This window comes from Acomys minous (assembly GCF_964271855.1).
Source record: "Acomys minous genome assembly, chromosome: 16".
Taxonomy (NCBI): Eukaryota; Metazoa; Chordata; class Mammalia; order Rodentia; family Muridae; genus Acomys; species Acomys minous.
In genome coordinates this window covers 48,087,604-48,107,624 of record NC_140498.1, presented here as the reverse complement: position 1 = coordinate 48,107,624, position 20,021 = coordinate 48,087,604, and the positions used below count along the sequence as shown (strand labels likewise).

The window sequence follows — 20,021 nt, the reverse complement described above, 5'->3', positions numbered from 1 at the left end:
CCATAAGAACAGATATTTAAAGAGCTAGTTGGAAAAATAGTCATTAGAGGCCATTTTTCATAAGTTTAATCGTAAAACAAGGATCAAAACTTCAAATGACAAAGACTTAAGACAGCCATGGCTAGCCTTGCAGAAGCATTAGCAGTTAACAAACAGTTCTTTCCACTGCATTCAGCACTTGAGAAAAATAAGTATGACTGACAACATTATGCTAGGACTACCAAGTTGTCCTCATTTTCTTCCCAGGAACACATTTACAGTCTTGTTTCAGGTTAAGAAAAAAGATGACATAATTTGTCAGTGATATTTTAGTGAACTAATCTACATTTAATTTTGTTTTCGAAGAATACGCAAAAATGTTTTCTAAATAAATCAGAATATCTGTGTTTACTGAAACACGCTCCTAGTGGCCCCTGTCAAGTCCTTACAATGGCAGTGTGTTCGGGATATCTAATAAACTCTGCTTAAAGAGGGTACTCATGATCTAGCTAGGAGCATGTGCATGCCCTAGACTGAAGCGGAGAGTGTTTGCGTACATGTGCACACACCTAAGGAGGGCATTTTCTGGATATAGGGACATATACCTATAACACCAGCACTGAGAGGTTGAGGTCAAAGGGTCAGGAGTTCAAGGTTATCGTTGACTGCACAGTGAGTTAAGGCAGATCTAGACCACACCAGACACTGCTTCAAAAATTAACAATTGAAAGATCACTTACTGCCGGGCGTGGTGGCACATGCCTTAATCCCAGCACTCGGGAGGCAGAGGCAGGTGGATCGCTGTGAGTTCGAGGCCAGCCTGGTCTACAAAGCGAGTCCAGGACAGCTAAGGCTACACAGAGGAACCCTGTCTCGGAAAATAAATTTAAAAAAATTAAAATAAAAAAGCAGGAATGATTGCTTACTGATCTCTTGGCACATATCCAACTCCTATACCTTTAACTCTTCAATTTATGTATAACATTCAGGTTTCGACATACAACTCTACCCATTTCTAGTCATAGTTACACAGGAATTCACTGTACTTGAATCATCACAGAATGCTTTATTATTAAGTGGTCTTGTAAAGGCTTCAACATGGACATACATGGTTAAGCAGCCCTGGTCAAGGTATGGTCTGGTTCTGCCTCTGAAAGGTGGCGATGGAACCTTTACTCTTGTCATTGCTTGAAGGACTCAGTCTAGTTCTTGCAAGACCTCACTTCTGCATCCTACTGCAGCTGACTGATCCTCTTCTAGGAGATGGACTCTCCCTGAAGGGTTTCTATTTCCTGGAATTCAAAGCAACTATAGGTTTAGAACAATGACTTATCTCTATGCTTCCAGTCAAAACACACAAGATGAAGGCAGAGGTGTCATACTCTCATCCTGGGTTTAGTTACCCCAAATGAGTCCCCATGAGAAGTCAATACTTCTCAGTGAAAAATAGCTTCTGAGTTCTGTTTTGGCTGCTCTAACTCCATGGACCACACTATAAGAGAAGATAAACTTCTACTCTGTCTTCTGATTGGAGCCTGTTAGTACAAGGTTATCTGTAACTGCTGGCGCTGAAGGCACGACCATGGTCACTGATGTTCTCATATGCAAATGGAGACTGCACTGGTTTGAATGAAAATGTCCCTTATAGGCTCATATATTTGAATGTGTAGTCATCAGAAAGTGGAACTGTTTGAAAAATGAGGAGGAGGCACAGCTTTGTTGGAGTGGGTGTGGCCTTGTTGGAGAAAGTGTGTCACTGGGGGTGGGTTCTGAGGTTTCAAAAGCCCATGCCCCCCCACCCCGCCTTTTGCCTGTGGGTCAGGATGTAAAGCTCTCAGCTACTGCTCCAGCACCATGCCTGTCTTCTTCCTGTCATGATAACCATGGACTCACCCTCTTAAATGAAACTGTAAGCAAGCCCCCAATTAAATGCTTTTTAAAATAAGAATTGTCTTGGTCATGGAATCTTCATAGAGCAATAGAGCCGTAATGAAGACAGCCATAATTAGCTTTTCCTTATTTTTGGAACAATATGGGTGCAAAACTCCTGATTAAACAGTCATGTATCTGAGGTAGAGGAACTGCAGCTAAACCATAGGAAGAGCCTTTTTCTTATTTGGAAGTATGAGAGAGAAAATTCTTAAACTCCTGGGAACATATTATGGATAAAATGAGGCTCCCAGTTCCGTAAGGGGATTTTTGTGGCTGGTGGGGTACTGAGGGCATTACCTGGAATTCAGAAGGCAAGATTGGCAGGAGTGGAAATTTCGGGAGGTTTTGGCTCTGTTTATTAACAATTAAACTTTATTATACAACCCAACTAGTATATACAAGAAGGAAAAAAAGGTTAAAGGGACAGAAGATTAAAACTTCCTGGAATCCGTTCAGCAGGACGGGTCCTTAGGTGTCTCAGTCCCACGAGCTGGTCGGGTCCCTTCCTCTCTCTCCGCGCTCTCCCCTCGCCTTCTCTCAACCTGTTGTTTTTCTCTCACCCTCTTCCCAGTCACATGCAAAGGGCGGTCTCCTCCTCCCTTCGAGGGTCAATTAGGAAAACAATAGCCATGGTGGGGTTCCCAGGTAGGCTTCCTGAATTCCAAGCCCAGGAAGGCTCCAAACAGTCTCTCACAAGGTATTCATGGTGTGCCCCAAGGGTAAAGCCCGCCAAGACTGCTTCCACCTGTGACAAAGCTTAATCTTTCCCACAGGGAGGAGTTAAGCAGAGAAGATGGACACACAGACTAGGCTGGCCCTGAGCTTCTGACCCTCCTACCCTGCCTCCAGTGAAGAGGGATTACACACTCCTTTCATGCAGTGCTGATAATCAAAGCCTGGGCCTGTGCATGTGAGCCAAGCACTCCGCCAAGGGAACTGCCCTTTACCCTTGAAATTTGTTGAAGTGCGTGAGGGATGTCATGATGCTGAACTCTGCCTGGTCCTGATTATTGAAGCTCAGAAACCACAAGTGTGAAGAAGGCAATATTTGGGTCATGGAAATCACAAAGCCTAAGTGATCCCCAAAGGCTGGGGAGAGATGTCATATAGGACTTTTAAAGCAAAGAAATAGAAGACAGAAGAAACTCCATAAGTTACAAGGAAAGGAAGGTGGCAGATAGAGGAAAGCTACCTTGACACTTGGCTAGTCTTGATGAATTGCTAGGATTCTAGGTGCCATGTTTAGTCTCAGTAGTTACAGTTCTAATGAAGTGACCTCATGAATAATAAGATATTTCACACTGAGAAAAAAGGTTTTCTTGGAATAGTTGTAGCTACCTCTTTTTTTTTTTTTAAAGATTTATTTATTTATTATGTATACAGATCTCATTATAGATGGTTGTGAGCCAATATGTGGTTGCTGGGAATTGAATTCATGACCTTTGGAAGAGCAGTCAGTACCCTTAACCTCTGAGCCATCTCTCCAGCCTTTCATTGTTAAGTGTGTGGCCTTTACAAAGTCTCTGGCCTTACCAAAGCTATCCCTATACCAAACTCCCACTCCCATGCCCTGCTCAGCAGTTCACATGTGTCTGTGGCTCAGGTTATACACAACTCCTGAACCTTGAGGTTTGCTGCTTCAACTCTGAAATGCTCTTTAAATGTTGTTCTTCAATACAATTTCCTTCCAGACTCATCTGTATTCCCAATAATTTAATTCTTCCACTAAAAGAAGACTCCAGAGTCAACAAGATGGCTCAGCAGATAACATGCAAGCTGGACAAGCAGAGTTCAACCTCTGGCGTCTATAAAGGAAAAAAACTGACGCCTGAGAGTTGTCCTCTGACCTTCATGTGCCAAAAGGCCAGCATGCATGTGGCATCCCCATGATAGTAATACGTTAAAATTTTTATAAAATAAAAGGTTCTCAGACTTGATCAAAGCTTTCCCTGCTAAAGGAAGTCTTTTTGAATGCATTCCCTCCTTATCTAAGGCAACATTTGAGTTTTGTCAGGCATGAGAGATTTTTTTACATTAATCTTTCACCTTCTGTATTTTTAGTAATTCTATGAGGAAAAAATTAAATGTATTTTGATATTTGAGGAAAATCACTAAAAATAGACAAACAAAAATAAGAAAAACAGTACTATTAGACAAGCAGACTTCCAGTAGAAGAAAGGGAAGGAGAAAAATAAGCAAACATAAAAAGAATGATGACTAGAAAAATACCAAATGTTATTTGTAACTGACATGTTACACATGGCTGTGACCACGATATATGATGCTTGAAGAATCTGTCAGAATAGCGCAATATTAGCCAATCCAAATGCTACAAAGATCTCAGAATGCTCAGCTTCTTTTGACACAGGTGCTTCGGGGGTTTGGGGGATCTGAACTAGGAGACTTTGGAGGTCTGATGAAGTACTATCATCATCATCATCATCATCATCATCATCATCACCATTGTTTGGTTTTTCAACATAGGATTTCTCTGTGTAGCCTTGGCTGTCCTGGACTCATTATGTAGATATGCCTGGCCTCGTATGCAGAGTTATAGGTCAATTAAAATTATGAGGAGATACAAGATTTCATCAGAAGTAAGATCTTGCCTCAGCTCAGTAAAAAGAGAGCAGCACTGGAGACAGCATTGGTCATGCACTGCTGGAGGTGTGGGATTCTATAGGAGTCCATGCCAGGAGGTTCCGAAAGGAAGTAATAAACTGCTAAAGCAAGGCCACTTCCACAGACTGAGTAGAGTGGGGGTGCTAAACGACTTTCATTGCTTTGGTTGCAGTTCCCACTGGAAAAATGCTCATGTATTATGATTTATATTTTTTTCTATGCTGGGTATGATGGTGCACACCTATTCCAGCCCTCAGGAGGCAGAGGAAGGTGGATCTGGCATACAGACCAAGTTCCAGAGCAGCCAAAGCTACACAGAGAAACTGTCTTGAGAAAACAACAAAACAACCCCCCCCCCCAAAAAAAAACCAAATGTTTTCTACCCAGATGGCTAAATAAATGTTTTCTACCTAGATAGCCAGCTCTGTGGCCTCCTTGTCCCAGTAAACTAGTAGTACGAAACAAGGCATTTCTCACCATCTTACTCCCTGCACCCCACGGCTTTGTTTCTAAGCATCACTACTAGTAAGGGCTTGTTTTTCTTTATCATCCCACTGTCACTTTCCTCTAATCCAATCTTGAAGGCTCCCTGGAAAGGCTATACACTCCAGCCCTGGCCCATGCACCTTTATGGTGTACCTTTCACAGGAAACTTCTTTCTCCTGGTGGAGGGGTTGGTCCCTCTCCGCTGCAGTCTGGATCTGGAATGGCCCGCAAAGGCCTCTGTGTTGAAGGCTTGGTCCTCACCTGATGACACTATTGGGAGACGGTGGAATCTTGATGAAGCTGGGCCTGACAGAAAGAAGGCAAATCTTTGGGGGCATGCTCTTGAAGGGGATACTTGGAGCCTGCCTCTTCTTTCACCACATACTCTCACCACGGTAACATGTCAAACAAAACAAAACAGGACAATAGACTGCAAACTGAAACACTCCAAATCAGTCTTCTTCTTCTTCTTCCTCCATTTATTTAAGGTTTTTTGTCATAGCACCTGAAAGATGAAGAACTGTGTCCAGATATCCCTTTAACAGGAAGCTTGTGCATGTGGGCAGTCTTGTGGCTCTTGGGAAAAAACACAACCCATTTTGTTTTTAACCAAGAGAACCATGCTCTGATTAAGATGAATCAGGTTCAACTGTCCCAGAGGAACGGCACAACAGAACACATGAGACAGAAACATTTTATTATTCACAGGTCTATGAGAGAAGAGGGCTGATCATAGGACTGAAGGGAAGTCAAGAGACAGCAAGGTGCTGAGGCAGTGAGTGGCATGGGCATGGGAGTTCTGAGGGACTGAAGCCTTCATCGGCATCCAGGACATTACCTACACAGGTTCCATCAAGGGCTTCTGAGAAGTGGCTTTCAAGCTCTACAGGTCACACCCTGAGACTGTGACTGCAGGGTGTAGGGTCAGTCAATCAAGTTGTATCTTGTCATCCCATGTAGCCTGTATATTCAAAGTTCCAACTCTCATTTGGTAGAACCTGTTAATTTTTTTTTATCAAATTTTTGGAAATTCACATCATGCACCCCTATCACACTCATCAGCCTTTCCACTCTTGTGACTTCTCCTACCAAAAAAAAAAAAAAAAAAAAAAAAAAAAGCAAAGAAAAAAAGTCCAATTTGTGTTGTCCACATACTCACTATAGCATGGTCAGACTCTCAGTGGCCAGCCCCTTAAAGAGAACTGAGTCCTTACCAATCCCCACCCCCACCAGAAGCCATCAATTGTGGAGAGCTACACATCAGCATTTTTAAAAGTTGACTTTGATGGCTTTCTGTTTAGGCTGTTACTTTTTCAGGGGGATAGTTAGGGGTTATCACAGAAGCTTTCTATGTCCCTCTCTCTCAACTGTGAGTCTACAGTCATCAAACTAGTGCAAAAGTAGCTTCTTCACCCCTTACAGTCGGCGGGAGCACGGGTCATGGACTTCTACATGGTTTCCAGCCACAGCATGAACTACAGACACACACTTCGTCTCTGGTGTTAGCCCATGCCATGGACCTCAGCATGGTCTCCAGTGGCTTTCTGCTGCAGCACTGACTGAGAACACTGTCATGGCCCTTGGCAGCAGCTCAAACCAAGGACATCAATATGACCTTGGGTGACAAATGCAGATCACTTACATCAACATGGTACCCAGTGACACCATGGCCCATGGACATCAACATGGCTTCTGGTGGCAGGACAGACCACAGATATCCACATGGTCTTCAGTGATAAAACAGGCCACGGACTAATCCCAGCACTCGGGAGGCAGAGGCAGGCGGATCGCTGTGACTTCGAGACCAGCCTGGTCTACAAAGTGAGTCCAGGACAGCCAAGGCTAACACAGAGAGACCCTGTCTCGAAAAACCAAAAGAAACAAAACAAAAAACAGGTCGCAGACATTAACAGAGACCCAAGCTACTATAGGACCACAGGTGTCCACATGAACCTTGGGCTTCAAAATGGCCTGGGGCAGTGGATCATGAATATCAATATGGCCTTTGAGAGCAGCACAGTACATGGAGGTCTTTCGAGGAGGTCCAATCCAGAAAAGGAACTGAAGGTGTGTTCAGGGGCTGAGTCTGTACAAGCTCCAGGCTGCTACACACCACCCTGATGGCCCTCCTCAGCAAGGATATGCCATGTGTCCCTCCCTCCCACAACTGCAGCCTTCCTTCTCTAGTTCTGCCTTTCTCTGCTGTGCACTCACTGGTATGTTCCTCCATCTCTCCCACTTCTCTATTGCATTATCTGTTCACTGTAGTGGGATTGTTTGAAACTAAAGTGTGTCACAATCTATCTTTTTTTTTCCCCTCAAAGAGCTTTACATAAAAACATTCATTCCAGAGTCATTGGTCTAGCTCAAGGTTTCTGGGGTTTTTTGTTTTTAATAAGATTTATTTATTTATTATGTATACACTGCTCTGCTTGCTTGTACCCCTGCAGACCAAAAGGCGGCATCAGATCTCATTATAGATGGTAGTGAGCCACCATGTGGCTACTGGGAATTGAACTCAGGACCTCTGGAAGAGCTTAACCACTGAGCCATCTCTCCAGCCCCAAGGTTTCTGAAGCACCATAAATACTCCACTTTTGCCAAAGCTTGTCTCAGATAACCTACTGTCATCCAGAGTCAGGGTGATGTTGCTGATAGGCAGGGCTTCTGGAGCCAGGTTTGGTGTGAGGTCCTGGCTGGCACACACCTGCCTGCCCTGAGACACTGGGAAGTTATAGATTTGTCATCCTCTATCACATGTGGCTATGTTCCACCATCTTTTTTTTTTTTTCAATTTCATGAGTCCGCTTTTAAAAGGCATTTTCCCATAAGACTAGCCTCTTCTTAGTTATTCCAGACTTAATGCAGGGTGCTGCATCACCCTTCTGAGCCTCCATGGGTCTCTCAGACTCCTTGAAGCTCCACAGCAGGTGCCAGAATCTTCATTTTTCCTTCCGATGGTCTTAGGTGACCCCTATGGAAGGTCATTCAACCACCAAAGGGGTCAAGACCCATATGTTGAGAACCACTGTTCTGGAGATTCCAACATTACTCCAACTTCTGTAGCTGGGCTTTAACATGCAATCCTAAGACCGCATCTATCCAGGCATCACAGTATGGTACACACACTGTGACTCCAGGAACTAGGTTGTTGGCTTTGAATCCTGCCTCTGGACTTTTGTGGGGTCAGTGACCATGGCTTCTATGAATTTTAGAATAATTTTCTCATCTATAAAAAGGTATGTCAAAACATAACTTTAAAAAAATCATCACAAGAGCCGGGTGTGGTGGTGCACGCCTTTAACCCCAGCACGTGGGAGGCAGAGGCAGGAGGATTGCTGTGAGTTCGAGGCCAGCCTGGTCTACAAAGTGAGTCCAGGACAGCCAAGGCTACACAAGTCTTAAGCTATAAAGGATGCTGCAATATGCCATTTCTCTCTGCTGTCTATTCTCTAACAGTCTGGGATTCTGAGCCACCAGCAACTATTACTCAACATAGTCCGTGTTGGCTGGCTGGCAAATTTCGCTGCTGTTTATTGGATGCAAAAGCACTTTCCTTTGAATGACAAGTTCAGGCAACTTTTATAGGGTTCTCTGTGCTGGGTGGTAGAAATTTTCTTGTCCCTAAGCTGGTTCTACTCTGGTGCCACTGAATTATTAACAGGTGGGAATTCCATTCCAGATTCCATCAAAGGACAAAAAGTTGGTATTTTGGCTCTCTCCTCTAGGTCAGATAGCAGCTTTCCTCTGTGCCATGGGATCTTGTCAGCTTTCTGGGTATCCTGCTGATTGGTTGTGGGCACACTGTTATCTCAAGTGTTGCAAGAACCTCAGGGGGAATTCCATTTTGTACCATCTGCTACAAAATGCCTGACAGCCGGCAGATTCCCACATCTGGAAGTAGTTTCCAAATCTGATTTTTTTCTCCCCCTTAGTTCTTTGAGAGGGACTTGAAATGTGGCCGTGGCTATACTGGAACTTGCTATGTAGACCAGGCTAGCCTCAAACTCAAAGAGGCTGCCTCCTGAGTTTTGGGATTAAAGGCACGTATCATGATGTCAGTCCCACGCTGATTCTTTCACTCAAGGTCTTGCAATACAAGCCAGGCTGCCCCTGAATTCATTCATAATCCTTCTGCATCAGCTTCCCCCTAACGGAGTTCTCTGTATGCTACCACACCTGGTTCACTCATGTTTCATAAAGACAGGAAAACTAAGAGAAACAACTTTATTTGTGAAGATGTAATTTCCTCAAACACCAAGGGAAACAGTTTCCTAATCATATCTCAGAACTTCCACTTTAAAACCATGTTTAAAAAAAAATCTCAGTTACTAGCTACCTAGTATCTCCTCTTGGGTGGTGATGCAGGTTTCTCAAGTCTCTCTTGGGCTGCCTGTACCTCACTTGAGTGCTTCTTTGGGGAGAGGTATGCATTGAGCCCTTTTATTAGAGCCTTTTAAGTGTTATGTTCTCTGAGTACTGATGGAAGCCAGGAAATTGGCAAAGAGAGGCATTTAGAGAAATTAAGAATCAGCAAATAAAGCCTCAAATTTAAGGAATTAACTCCGAAGCTGAAACAGCAGGTTGAATGATTTAAAACAAAAACAAAAAACTAAGAAGCACTGTGCATTTTCATGTCCATAGCATACAATGTCTAACAAAAAGGTTTTCTTGAAACAGCCTTTGATTTTGTAGTTCTGGCTGGCCTGGAACTTTGTATGTAAACCAAGCTAGCCTTAAACTCAAAGATCTGCCTGTCTTTGCCTCCCAAGTGCAGAAAGAAGAGGCATTCCCCCCACAGTGCCTGATCTAACCAACTGTAGTGTTTAGGCAAAACCTCCAAGCTGTTTCTCTCAAATGACTGCTAGCCAAACAAGCACAAATCAATAGTTTACTTTAGGATGAAAACAACAGGAAGGGATCTCTGTGTATTCTATCATGGCAGACACACATCTCAGGATGATCCACCTTTGGCAAATGATTGGCTTTGCTTATAGCTGATTGTCAAGAATGGGAAAAGTAGCTCCTTGTACCCGAGGGTTTCTGACATAGTAGCAAGTCCACAGTAACCATAGGAAAACACGATGGCAACATGGGTCCATGATAGGTTATGTGTGACAACACAGATAACAGAAGTACATACTGAATGCAAATTAGAAATACACAAAATTCCAAGACACTTTACAACACATGTAAAACTGTCCCCACACAAAGGGATCAGAAACTGCACCATACAACATTACAATGTACAATGTTAGAGAAACACTGTAAACAAAACATTCAAATATGAAAACAAGACATGTGTACAACATATAATTACTGAGGACTTTTAGGTCAAGTTTTCAGAAAACCCAGGAATAGATTTTATATTACAAAATGGTCCATATCGCCCAAAAATGTCTTTTGACTGGATAGCAAAATGATATCTGGTAGAAGCTAAAAACTGAGATATGGTGCAGGCCATCGGGAGTGGTAAAGCTTTAATTTCTGCAATTTTCTTCCAAGTCAAGTGATTAGTGTTCTCGCAGCACAGGAAGAGGTGGTAGCTCTCCACAGGAGCGCACTTGGGGTTGACCTTGGGAATGTTCCATGTCAGGGCAATGCCTATGGGACTCAGCACCTGCTTCACTCTCAGCTCAAGCTGTTGGGGAGGAAGTGTGTCGTGGATTTTGTCTGCCATCTCAGGGAGTGGTGGTGGCGGCTCTGGCAGAGGTGGCAGGTGTTCAAATGAATCAAAACCCTACAAACACATTTGCAAGAAAGTTCATCAAGATCATTTGGTGAGTAGAGAAAAAAGTGGTCACACTCAGGCCTACAAATCTACTTCTCGTTCTTCAATCCTTCATCAAAGCAATGAAAGGTTATTTCAAGAAAATGAGGCTAGATTCATGTTTTGTGTGTGTGTGTCGGAACATCTGTCAATATGCACACATATGGGTAGGTCAGAGGACAACCTCACATGCTATCTTCCTCAGGAGCCATTCACATTGCTTTTGTGAGACAGAACCCTCACTGGGACCTGGGCCTCACTGCATTAAGCTAGTCTGGCTGGACAGCAAACTCCAGAGATCCACTTGTTTCTGCCTTCCCAGCTCTGGGATTGTAAGTGTGTACCACTTAGCTTGGCTTAGTTTTTAAATGCAGGTATAGGAGCAAACGTAGGTCTTGCTGTTTGCAGTGTACTTTAATGACTGAGTGAGCTCCTGACCTCTAGATCCAATCTTTTCAAAATAGATGCTTCTTTTGGGGTTGAGATTTTTGTTTTGTTTTGAATGATCCTAGGAACTGGACCCAGCACCTTGCACTTGATAGGTAAATGCTCTACCTCTGAGCCACATTCCAAGCTGTTGGAAGAATGATTTCTACACTGTGGAATATTACTAAGCCATAATGAAGGATATCTCAGACCTTCCGGAGAGCAAACAATCTCACTTCAACATTGTGTTTCCAAACACTGTTGTAGTTTCTCCAATAACCTCATTAAAAATGGTTATTACTCCTAAAATATATGAAAAAGCATGCTTAATTTATTTTCTGGAAATTGTTAACTGAAATCTTTTTATTATATACGTGGATGAGGACCTTGTGAAAAGCCATTAAGGTATTTCCTAAGCTGAAATGTGGCTCAGGTGCTTCCCGTTCTGCTGGAGTGAACATCCTTACACAGCATTTCAGATTAATACCTCGTCTCCATTTTCTGCCACTGGGATTATTTCTTTTGATCCTAAAACAGCTTTCGAAGATGACTTCAGGGTGAATGCTGGGCTTTCTGTGAAGATGACAGTATAATTTAGAGCTGGGGGTGCATCTTAGTAATAAAGCACTTGTCTACCATTAGTGAGGAGGCCCCAGCACTGCAAGAAAACGAAAGTCAGTAAAGTTTACCTGGGACAAATTCCACAGTATGTAAACAGTTGTACATCTTGGGTACAAGGTACAAAGGTTACAAGTATAAAATTCATATGACTATATATACTTTTGATAGAAAATACATAGAATTTCCTACTAAGGCAATAAAAATTCCCTCTAAAAGTAAGTCCTTCATTATGCAACAAGGAATTAGGTATTTACACATGGGAAAGGGATTCACAGTAAGAGATAAAAGAGGTAGGTTTTTCTGTTTCTACAAACACTAAAGCTAAACACATATGAATATAACATGTACAAGCTTAAGAAGTCAAACAAAAATCCCCAAACAAAACTCCCTCAAGTTAGGGGTATTCTCTCCTGAGGTATGTATTCACATGGCAGAAATTAAATATAAGATATTGGCCGGGCTGTACGCATTTAATCCCAGCACTTGGGAGGCAGGGGCAGGTGGATCGCTGGGAGGCCAGCCTGGTCTATAAAGCAAGTCCAGGACAGCCAAGGCTACACAGAGAAACCCTGTCTCAAACCAAAATCAAAAACAAACAAACAAAACAAAAAACAACAACAACAAAAAAGATATTGATTGTGGGAAAGGGGAAAGGAGAGGAAACACAGACATGACAGAGAGAAAAGGAAGGAAAAAAATGGGGAGGACATAGAAGTTGTGATGGGACAGAGGGAAAGGTATAATAAGGCTATGGACAGTTTTAGATAGCTAGGTAGAGAACATATGGAGAAGAGTAAAATGGGTGGATAACACTGGAAAGTACAAGGACTAGGTCAGTAATCAGGACATGATGGTCGGTCTAGCTTGATGTACACATCCCCCGACCCCTGCAACGATCTGTTTGTATTTTACTTTATATATGTGTGTGTGTGTGTGTGTGTGTGTGTGTGTGTGTGTGTGTGTGTGAGTGATTCTTTACAGGTATGTATGTGTATGCGCGCGCGCGCGCGCGGCCATGCGTCTGTATTTGAAACAAAGCATCACTCTGTAGAGCTCTAGCTGCCTCAGAACTCAGAGATCCACCTGTCTCTGCCTCCTAAGTACTAGAATTAAATATGCAAGCCCCAACGGTCAATTATTTTACAGTTATTAAGAGAACTTCTTAAAAGAGGTAATAACTGGTTTTAATTTTGAGAGTCTATATAGGCTTTTAATGATGCTTTAATTAACCAAAACCAGATATGTTAAAATAGTAGTCTTCAGATTAATCATCATATAAAGTGATAAAACAGTTTCTAAAATTCAAGTAAATAATTTAATACAAAAAAATCCTAAGAAACACAATTTCCCAGAAATAACACTACTTATTTCAAAGTAATAATCAACAAGCCCTAGATAAAGCCACACAGACGAAGAGAAACCCAACTTTGTGGTGCTAAGAGACAGAGGATTTCTGCCAAATAATTGTTGGTGTTTGTTCTCACTAGTGATGCCAATGCCTAACAGGTGAAAACTATGGCCTAGTTCAACTTAACCTTTTAATGTATTTTTGAAATGACCTACTCAGAGATGCAATTTATGCCCACGATACACTCTAAGTTTTTGTTTGTTTGTTTTTAGGTTTTTCGAGACGGGGTTTCTCTGTGTAGCCTTGGCTATCCTAGACTCACTCTGTAGACCAGGCTAGCCTCGAACTCACAGCGATCCACCTGCCTCTGCCTCCCAAGCGCTGGGATTCCAGGCGTGTGCCACAATGCCCAGCTCGATACACTCTTAAGTTTTGATATGTATTTTTGAAACCTGAAACTATCACAAAAATAAGATATACTGTTATGTACCCATCCCAAAGCTCTCTCTCATCTGTGCTTGGTTTTTTGAGACAAGGTCTCACATAGCCCAAGCTGTTCTAGAGCTCCTGATCCTGTGGTTATACTGGAATTACAGGCATGCAATATTATGTCCAGTTTACCCACAGAAGTCCTTCAGTATTTCTTTTCAATCTATCTTACTTTTGACCCCACAGAATCAATGGTTTGTTGTCATTAAAAGTTATATATAAGCTAGGCAGTGGTGGTACATGTGTTAATCCCAGGGGCAGCCTGTGAATTTGAGGTCAGCCTGGTCTACAGAGTGAGTTCTAGGACAGGAATGGCTGTATGTAGTGGCTCTATCACAAAAAGAAGTAACAAGTACATAGACACATACATACAAACATTTCAGATGTGTCTCAGAGACAGAGCACTTGACTAGCATGCACGGCCAAGGGATCACTATTTAGCACTAAAAAAGGTTTGCCTTTTCTAGAACTTCACATATATGAAATCACACAAATATAGGGTTATATTACCGGTGTGTGTAGTTATCCATAGGACGCATATTTAAAATTTTGTTTGATTAAGTTATATAGATCAGGAATATATATGTTTATTAGTTAGGAGACTTTGAGCTGTTTCCAGTTCTGACCGTTTATAAATAAAACTGTTCTGAGAATTTGTTTTGTTTTTGGTTTTTTTGAGACAGGCTCTCTCTGTGTACCCTTGGCTGTCCTGGACTCACTTTGTAGACCAGGCTGGCCTCGAACTCATGAAGATCAGCCTGCTTCTGCCTCCCAAGTGCTGGGATTAAAGTCGTAGGCCACCACACCCAACTGCCACTTGGGATTCTTTGTAACTAAAAATGACTAAACAACTTAGTTTGGCAGTTTTAAAAAATATTACTTATAGCCATATGACTGGAATGGTCTGTTCCATACATTTATCCAAGAGAAATGAAAACTTGTATTAAAACCGAGCTGATTTGACAGAATCTGATAAGTAGATATTCTGGCTGTCAACTTGAGTTTTATCTCAGTTTTCCAAATGCTGGGATTCTGGGTTTACAGCTACATAGAGTAAAAACATAAAGGCGTGGTGGTGCACACCTCTAATCCCAGCCAGGGCTCCATAGAGAAACCCTGTCTGAAGGTAGGGGTGAAAACTCACAAAGGGCTACATGCCTTCACCAGCATATCACACCCTCAGCTTACTTTGGCTATTCTATTGGATGTGTCCTATAACTCATTACAGCTTTACTTTTCCTAATGATAACACTACCTAGGACATCTCTTTTGCTCACTTATTTCCTTATTTACATCAAAGTAACTTTCAGCTTTTAATTCAGCTTTGTTTTGTTGTAGAGTCTCTTGGATAGAGTATCTCGAAAACTCCATTTTATTGCTGCAATAGGTTTATTATTCTTCTACTTGAAGTGTTACCATATCCATCCTTACTGTATCACAGTCTGGTTAACACTTTATAATATAGATCCACGTTTTGTGTTGTTTTGAAACAGGGTTTCCCTGTGTAGCCTTGGCTGTCCTAAACTCACTTTATAGACTTTTCAGTTGTTATTTTAGTTCCTTTAATGAACTTCCTTTAGGGATGGGGAGACAGTTGAGTGGCTCATGTGAGCACTGAGTTTGGATCCCTAGAACCCACATGAAAGCTGGGCACAAGCATCTGTAATCCTAGGACTGGGGATGTGGAGCTAGGCAGATCCATAGGGCTTGCTGGACAAGTCTAGTTAAAATGGTGAGCTCCAGATTTAGAGAGAGACTTCTAAAAACTCCTGACATAAACTTCTGGCTACCATAATATTGAGAGGTACACATGTACACACACAAACATACAACATTCATTTCTGACATCCTGTATTTATTTAGTTATTTATTTATACATCCTTTATCTCTGACAGCGAAGACTGCTAGTAACAAATTTTGCTTGTCTGAAAGTCTTAATATTGCTTCTACTTTTGTTTTTGAGACAGGGCTTCTCATTGCCCAGACTGGCCTTAATTCTTAATCCTCTTGTCTCCAACTCTTAAGCGCTGAAATAGGTGTGCACCCTTTTTTTGTTTGTTTTGGTTTTTCAAGACAGGGTTTCTCTGTGTGGCCTTGGCTGTCCTGGACTTACTTTGTAGACCAGGCTGGCCTCATATTCACAGAGATCCCCTTGCCTCAGCCTCCCCCAGTGCTGAGATTCATGTTTTCTTTTCTTTTTCTGCGTTTGTCTTGTTTTCCTGTATAAAAAAAGGTCCCAAATATAAATCAGGGAGGGAAGAAAAAAGACACACCCACTCTTTAGTGTAGAAAAATCGGAGGGCAAGAGGGCAAGTCTCCTAGAAGGGGTGGGTGGGGAATGTCATTTAAGGCTTAAAATATTCTCTGTAAAAAAATTGGGAGGCTGCCCTTTCAGTAAGGTCCTTCCCACTCAGGTGTCCGTAAGTGCGGAAAGGCAGCTACTCTTCCCACTCCAGGTCGTCTTCTCTCTTGTGCAGATAAGGGTGCTTCAGGGCACGGAAGTCAGAGATTCTCTTATGCGGGTTAACAGTCAGCATTTCCCGCAGCAGCTGCGCTCCAGCCTTCTCCATCTCTGGCACTGGTGACTGCAATGGCCGAGGCCCTCTGGGGGAAAAGGCTCCTGGGGGCAGAGACACCTCTTGAGGCCAGTCATCTTCTGGCGGCAACCTAATGAGATCAAAGATCTTGCCCAACTGGTCCGCTTCAGTTTCCGCAGAAGAGGGGCTTTCGACGAGACATCTCTGCAAAGATACAGCCAATACTCCACATGTCCACAGGGGTTGCATATGTAGATTGCAGAAGAACTTAAGGGGCCCAGTACCAGAGTGTAACAACCACAAGTGTGGGGGCCATCCGGTAGCTGTAGAGTCTGGCTAGGCCAAGGTTAGCCAGCTTAACTGTCCTGTTACTTGTTACTAGAATGTTCTCTAGCTTCAGGTCTCAGGGAACAATACAATTTGCACGAAGGAAATCTAGGCTGCTTAGAAACTGATGCTTCAGATCCTTGATGGTGTCCACTGGCAAGCCTGGCGGGGCGCTTTCTCCAAATAAGTCCTCCAAGTCAGTCCTTAGGTCCTGGTCTATGTGCTCAAACAGTAGGGTGACCTTGATGTCGCAATCAGGAAGTAGGGTAACCTTGATGTTGTGATCAGTTAGGGAAGTAGTGCAGACATCCATCAGCCATAAGACACTGGGGTGCTCAAAGGCTTCCAGCCTCCTCAGTAAGGCCTCCTCCAGCTCCTCCTCCATTAGGAACTCGCACATTCTTGATGGCCACAAGGTGGCCACTGTGGGGATCTCGGGCCTTGTACACTAATTCCAGCCACTGGTTCTTATGGAGAAATAGCCATTCTTGGAGCAGGGTATTTCCTCTTGTCTGGAGGAGATCTGGATAGGTTGGCCCTTTACCTGGGCCCAGGAGGCAGATCCTGTGGCACCATATACCGGATATCCGTCCCAGGCAGCTGGACGCTATGGGCCAGACCCACAGGCTGAACTAGAGAGGCCCCCCCACATGTGACCAGCTGCCAGAGAGGCACCTGGTTCATGTTTTCAAAGAAATATCTACTAGAATAAGAATTCAAGGCTGCTATTTTTTTCCTTGAAATTTCTATAGTTAATTAGTTTTCTCTATGACAGGGCAAAAGTTCCTCCATTTTGTCTCAGTTGGAGCCATCTTTGATTTAACCTGAAACTGACTCCCTGCCACATACCTTTTTCTGCAACCAATATGAAAAGTACTGCAGGAAAGTGTCCAAGCTTGTTCTAGAAACTCAGGATTGAAACTCCCCAGCTAACTGCATGTTCTTGGCTTCTATGAAACTGCTTGCTTGCTTTACTCATGCAACTAACTGCCAAACAGTATGTTGTTTTTCTATGTTCTTGACCTCTAAAAGCTCTCTGTAAAATGCATTTGAGGCTATTCTGTGAGAAGTGTTTCTCTCCAGGCAGTCCTGGCCAGCTTAATATACACTACCAATTTGGATGGTCATGCTGTGTGGTGTTTGGGTCTCTATCCCACAACACAACATTCTCCTGAGACATCATGTCGCCAAAAGTCTTTGCCTATCTTCCTTTTTGCAGGACCAGTGTTGGCCTTTGTAGCCATCTCACCCCAATTCCCAAGCCCCCTTTCGTTTAGGTCTTGCATTCCTTTTGCTGTTTTCTTAAGCACCTCCCCCCAATATCTTGAAAACCTGTGTTTGGGTTTGTTTTTCCTTTGCATAATCCAAAGAATCATAAATCATGCTGAAGCCAGTAGTCTTGTTGCTACCAAAATGAGTTCTAAACCAAAACAAATACAAAGATAACATCTAGTAAGGCTTTGTATATTTTGACTGCTTTTTTGTGTTTGGTCTTGTTGCCTTTCCAGGATGAAAGACATTTGTTTGCTCTGAAATAGTCACAAACCTCCTGATCCAGTCATCCCCCTCCTCCAGCCTTTTAATGATGTCATTTTCTTTTGGCTTACACTCAGCTCCAGGTGAGAAATCTGTGAAGCCTTTGCTTTTTTTTGTTTTTGTTTTTGTTTTTTTTTTTTGCTCTTCAAGATAGGGTTTCTCTGTGTAGCCCTGGCTATCTTGACTCACTCTGTAGACCACACTAGCCTCAAACTCACAGTGATCTGCCTGCCTCTGCCTTCCTGAGTGCTAGGATTACAGATGTGGGTGCACTACCACGTCCAGCTGTTCTTCCTACTTTTATTGAGTTTTTTATTTTTATTTATTTATTTATTTATTTATTTTTTGTTTTTCGAGACAGGGTTTCTCTGTGTAGCCTTGGCTGTCCTGGACTCACTTTGTAGACCAGGCTGGCCTCGAACTCACAGTGATCCGCCTGCCTCTGCCTCCTGAGTGCTGGGATTAAAGGTGTGTGCCACCACCGCCCGGCTGAGTTTTTTATTTTTTGAAGTATGGAAATTTTATGCAGTTGTATGCTATCCTTGTACAGAAGCCATCCTAATCATCTTTGTGGTATTTTTTTTTTTTTTACTGGTTTTCAGGAAAATGAGTATATGTGTTATTATGTCAGTCCCGGTTTTGATTCTGCTTGAAGCTGATTGAATTTCTTGACTGTGCAGATCATACTTCTCAGAATGAAACTATGTATGTGGTTGACTTCCAGTCCCAGAAAATTATGTATCTTTTGGATCAAATCAGAGGAACGAGAAACTGTTGTCACTATTCTTCATTGTCATACTATATATGAATAACATTCCTCTATTCCTGATTCTGAGTGCAGTCTCTCTGGCACTACTGTTATGGTTAAGAAAGTGTGTGCCACAGGGAGAAGAGACTCAGAGTAGTCCAACAACCTAGGTATCCTTCAGTGGATGAACAGATGAAGAGGTTATAATATATCCATACCTGGGCTATTATTTGACCATAAAAATGAGTATGTTATTGATACAAAACAACATGAATAACCTGTCAAAAAAACCACACAGAAAGAAGCCAATGCCAGGGTGGATATTGCATGATCACACTGAAATTTCCTAATTATAGAGAAAAAAGTAGATTAATTGTCACCAGGGCTTAGGGAACGGGGTAGATGGTATGTATGCTGTACATAGGTAGCAGGAGGAACCTTGCAATGCCAGAACAATTTTGTAATTTCTGGTACAGTCACACAAACACACATACATTTTCTTGGAAAGGAAGATGTAAACGCATCCTTTACCTCTGCTGTAGTTGGAAAGGCCTTCTCTTGTCAAGTCAATAACAAAATCAAGTTTCTTCTCTGCAGCCTGAAGAGTTTTTGTAAAAAGAATTAAGTTTAACAGCAGAACATGTTTTTCAAATATAGAAGTAAACTTTTGCTTTTCAGTGCTGAGGATTGAACCTTGGCAGAGGGAGGTAGAGGCAGGTAGATTTCTGAGTTCAAAGCCAGCCTGGTCTATAAAACAAGTCCAGGACAGCCAAGGCTACACAGAGAAACCCTGTCTCGAAAAAACCCAGAAGAACCTTGGCCTTGTTTACATTCATGCTCAGCACCACTGAACTAGCCCCAGCCCCACCTTACCGCTAATTAGAAACTGGACACTCAACATTTTTAAATAGCTTACAGTTTAACTTGGCTCTACTATAGGCAGTCATAAAATACTTAAGTGTCTGAAACTATGTTTAAGAATCTCAAGGAACCAGGCATGGTGGCGCACGCCTTTAATCCCAACACTCCAGAGGCGGAGTGCTATGAGTTCAAGGTCAGCCTGGTCTACACAGAGTCCAGCACAGCCAAGGCCACACAGAGAAACCCTGTTTTGAAAAGAAAGAAAGAAAGAAAGAAAGAAAGAAAGAAAGAAAGAAAGAAAGAAATCTCAATGAATTACTAAATATGTGTAATTCTGAA

At 42.6% G+C, this 20,021-nt stretch overlaps 1 protein-coding gene and 1 pseudogene across 14 annotated transcripts in view; both read right to left on the bottom strand.

Moving 5' to 3' along the window:
* Positions 1–1,025: 1,025 nt before the first annotated feature.
* Positions 1,026–20,021, bottom strand: part of ATF7IP2 (activating transcription factor 7 interacting protein 2) — a 69,017-nt gene continuing 50,021 nt past the window's right edge. For 10 of the 13 annotated variants that reach the window (XM_084762472.1, XM_084762477.1, XM_084762482.1 and 7 more), the window contains 3 exons: positions 19,353–19,419; positions 11,703–11,788; positions 9,233–10,759 (listed from right to left, as the gene is read on the bottom strand). In XM_084762472.1, coding sequence (XP_084618598.1) covers positions 10,349–10,759; positions 11,703–11,788; positions 19,353–19,419 — 564 coding nt within the window. In that variant the 3' untranslated portion in view covers positions 9,233–10,348. Of the gene's footprint in view, positions 1,272–5,172; positions 5,326–9,232; positions 10,760–11,702; positions 11,874–19,352; positions 19,420–20,021 lie in introns of those variants that run through there. The other 3 variants (XM_084762474.1, XM_084762476.1, XM_084762475.1) reach the window with 3 other exon arrangements.
* On the bottom strand, positions 15,508–19,343 carry LOC311586455 (cyclin-dependent kinase 4-like; annotated as a pseudogene). Its single transcript has one exon. The product of its transcript is annotated as a cyclin-dependent kinase 4-like (transcript).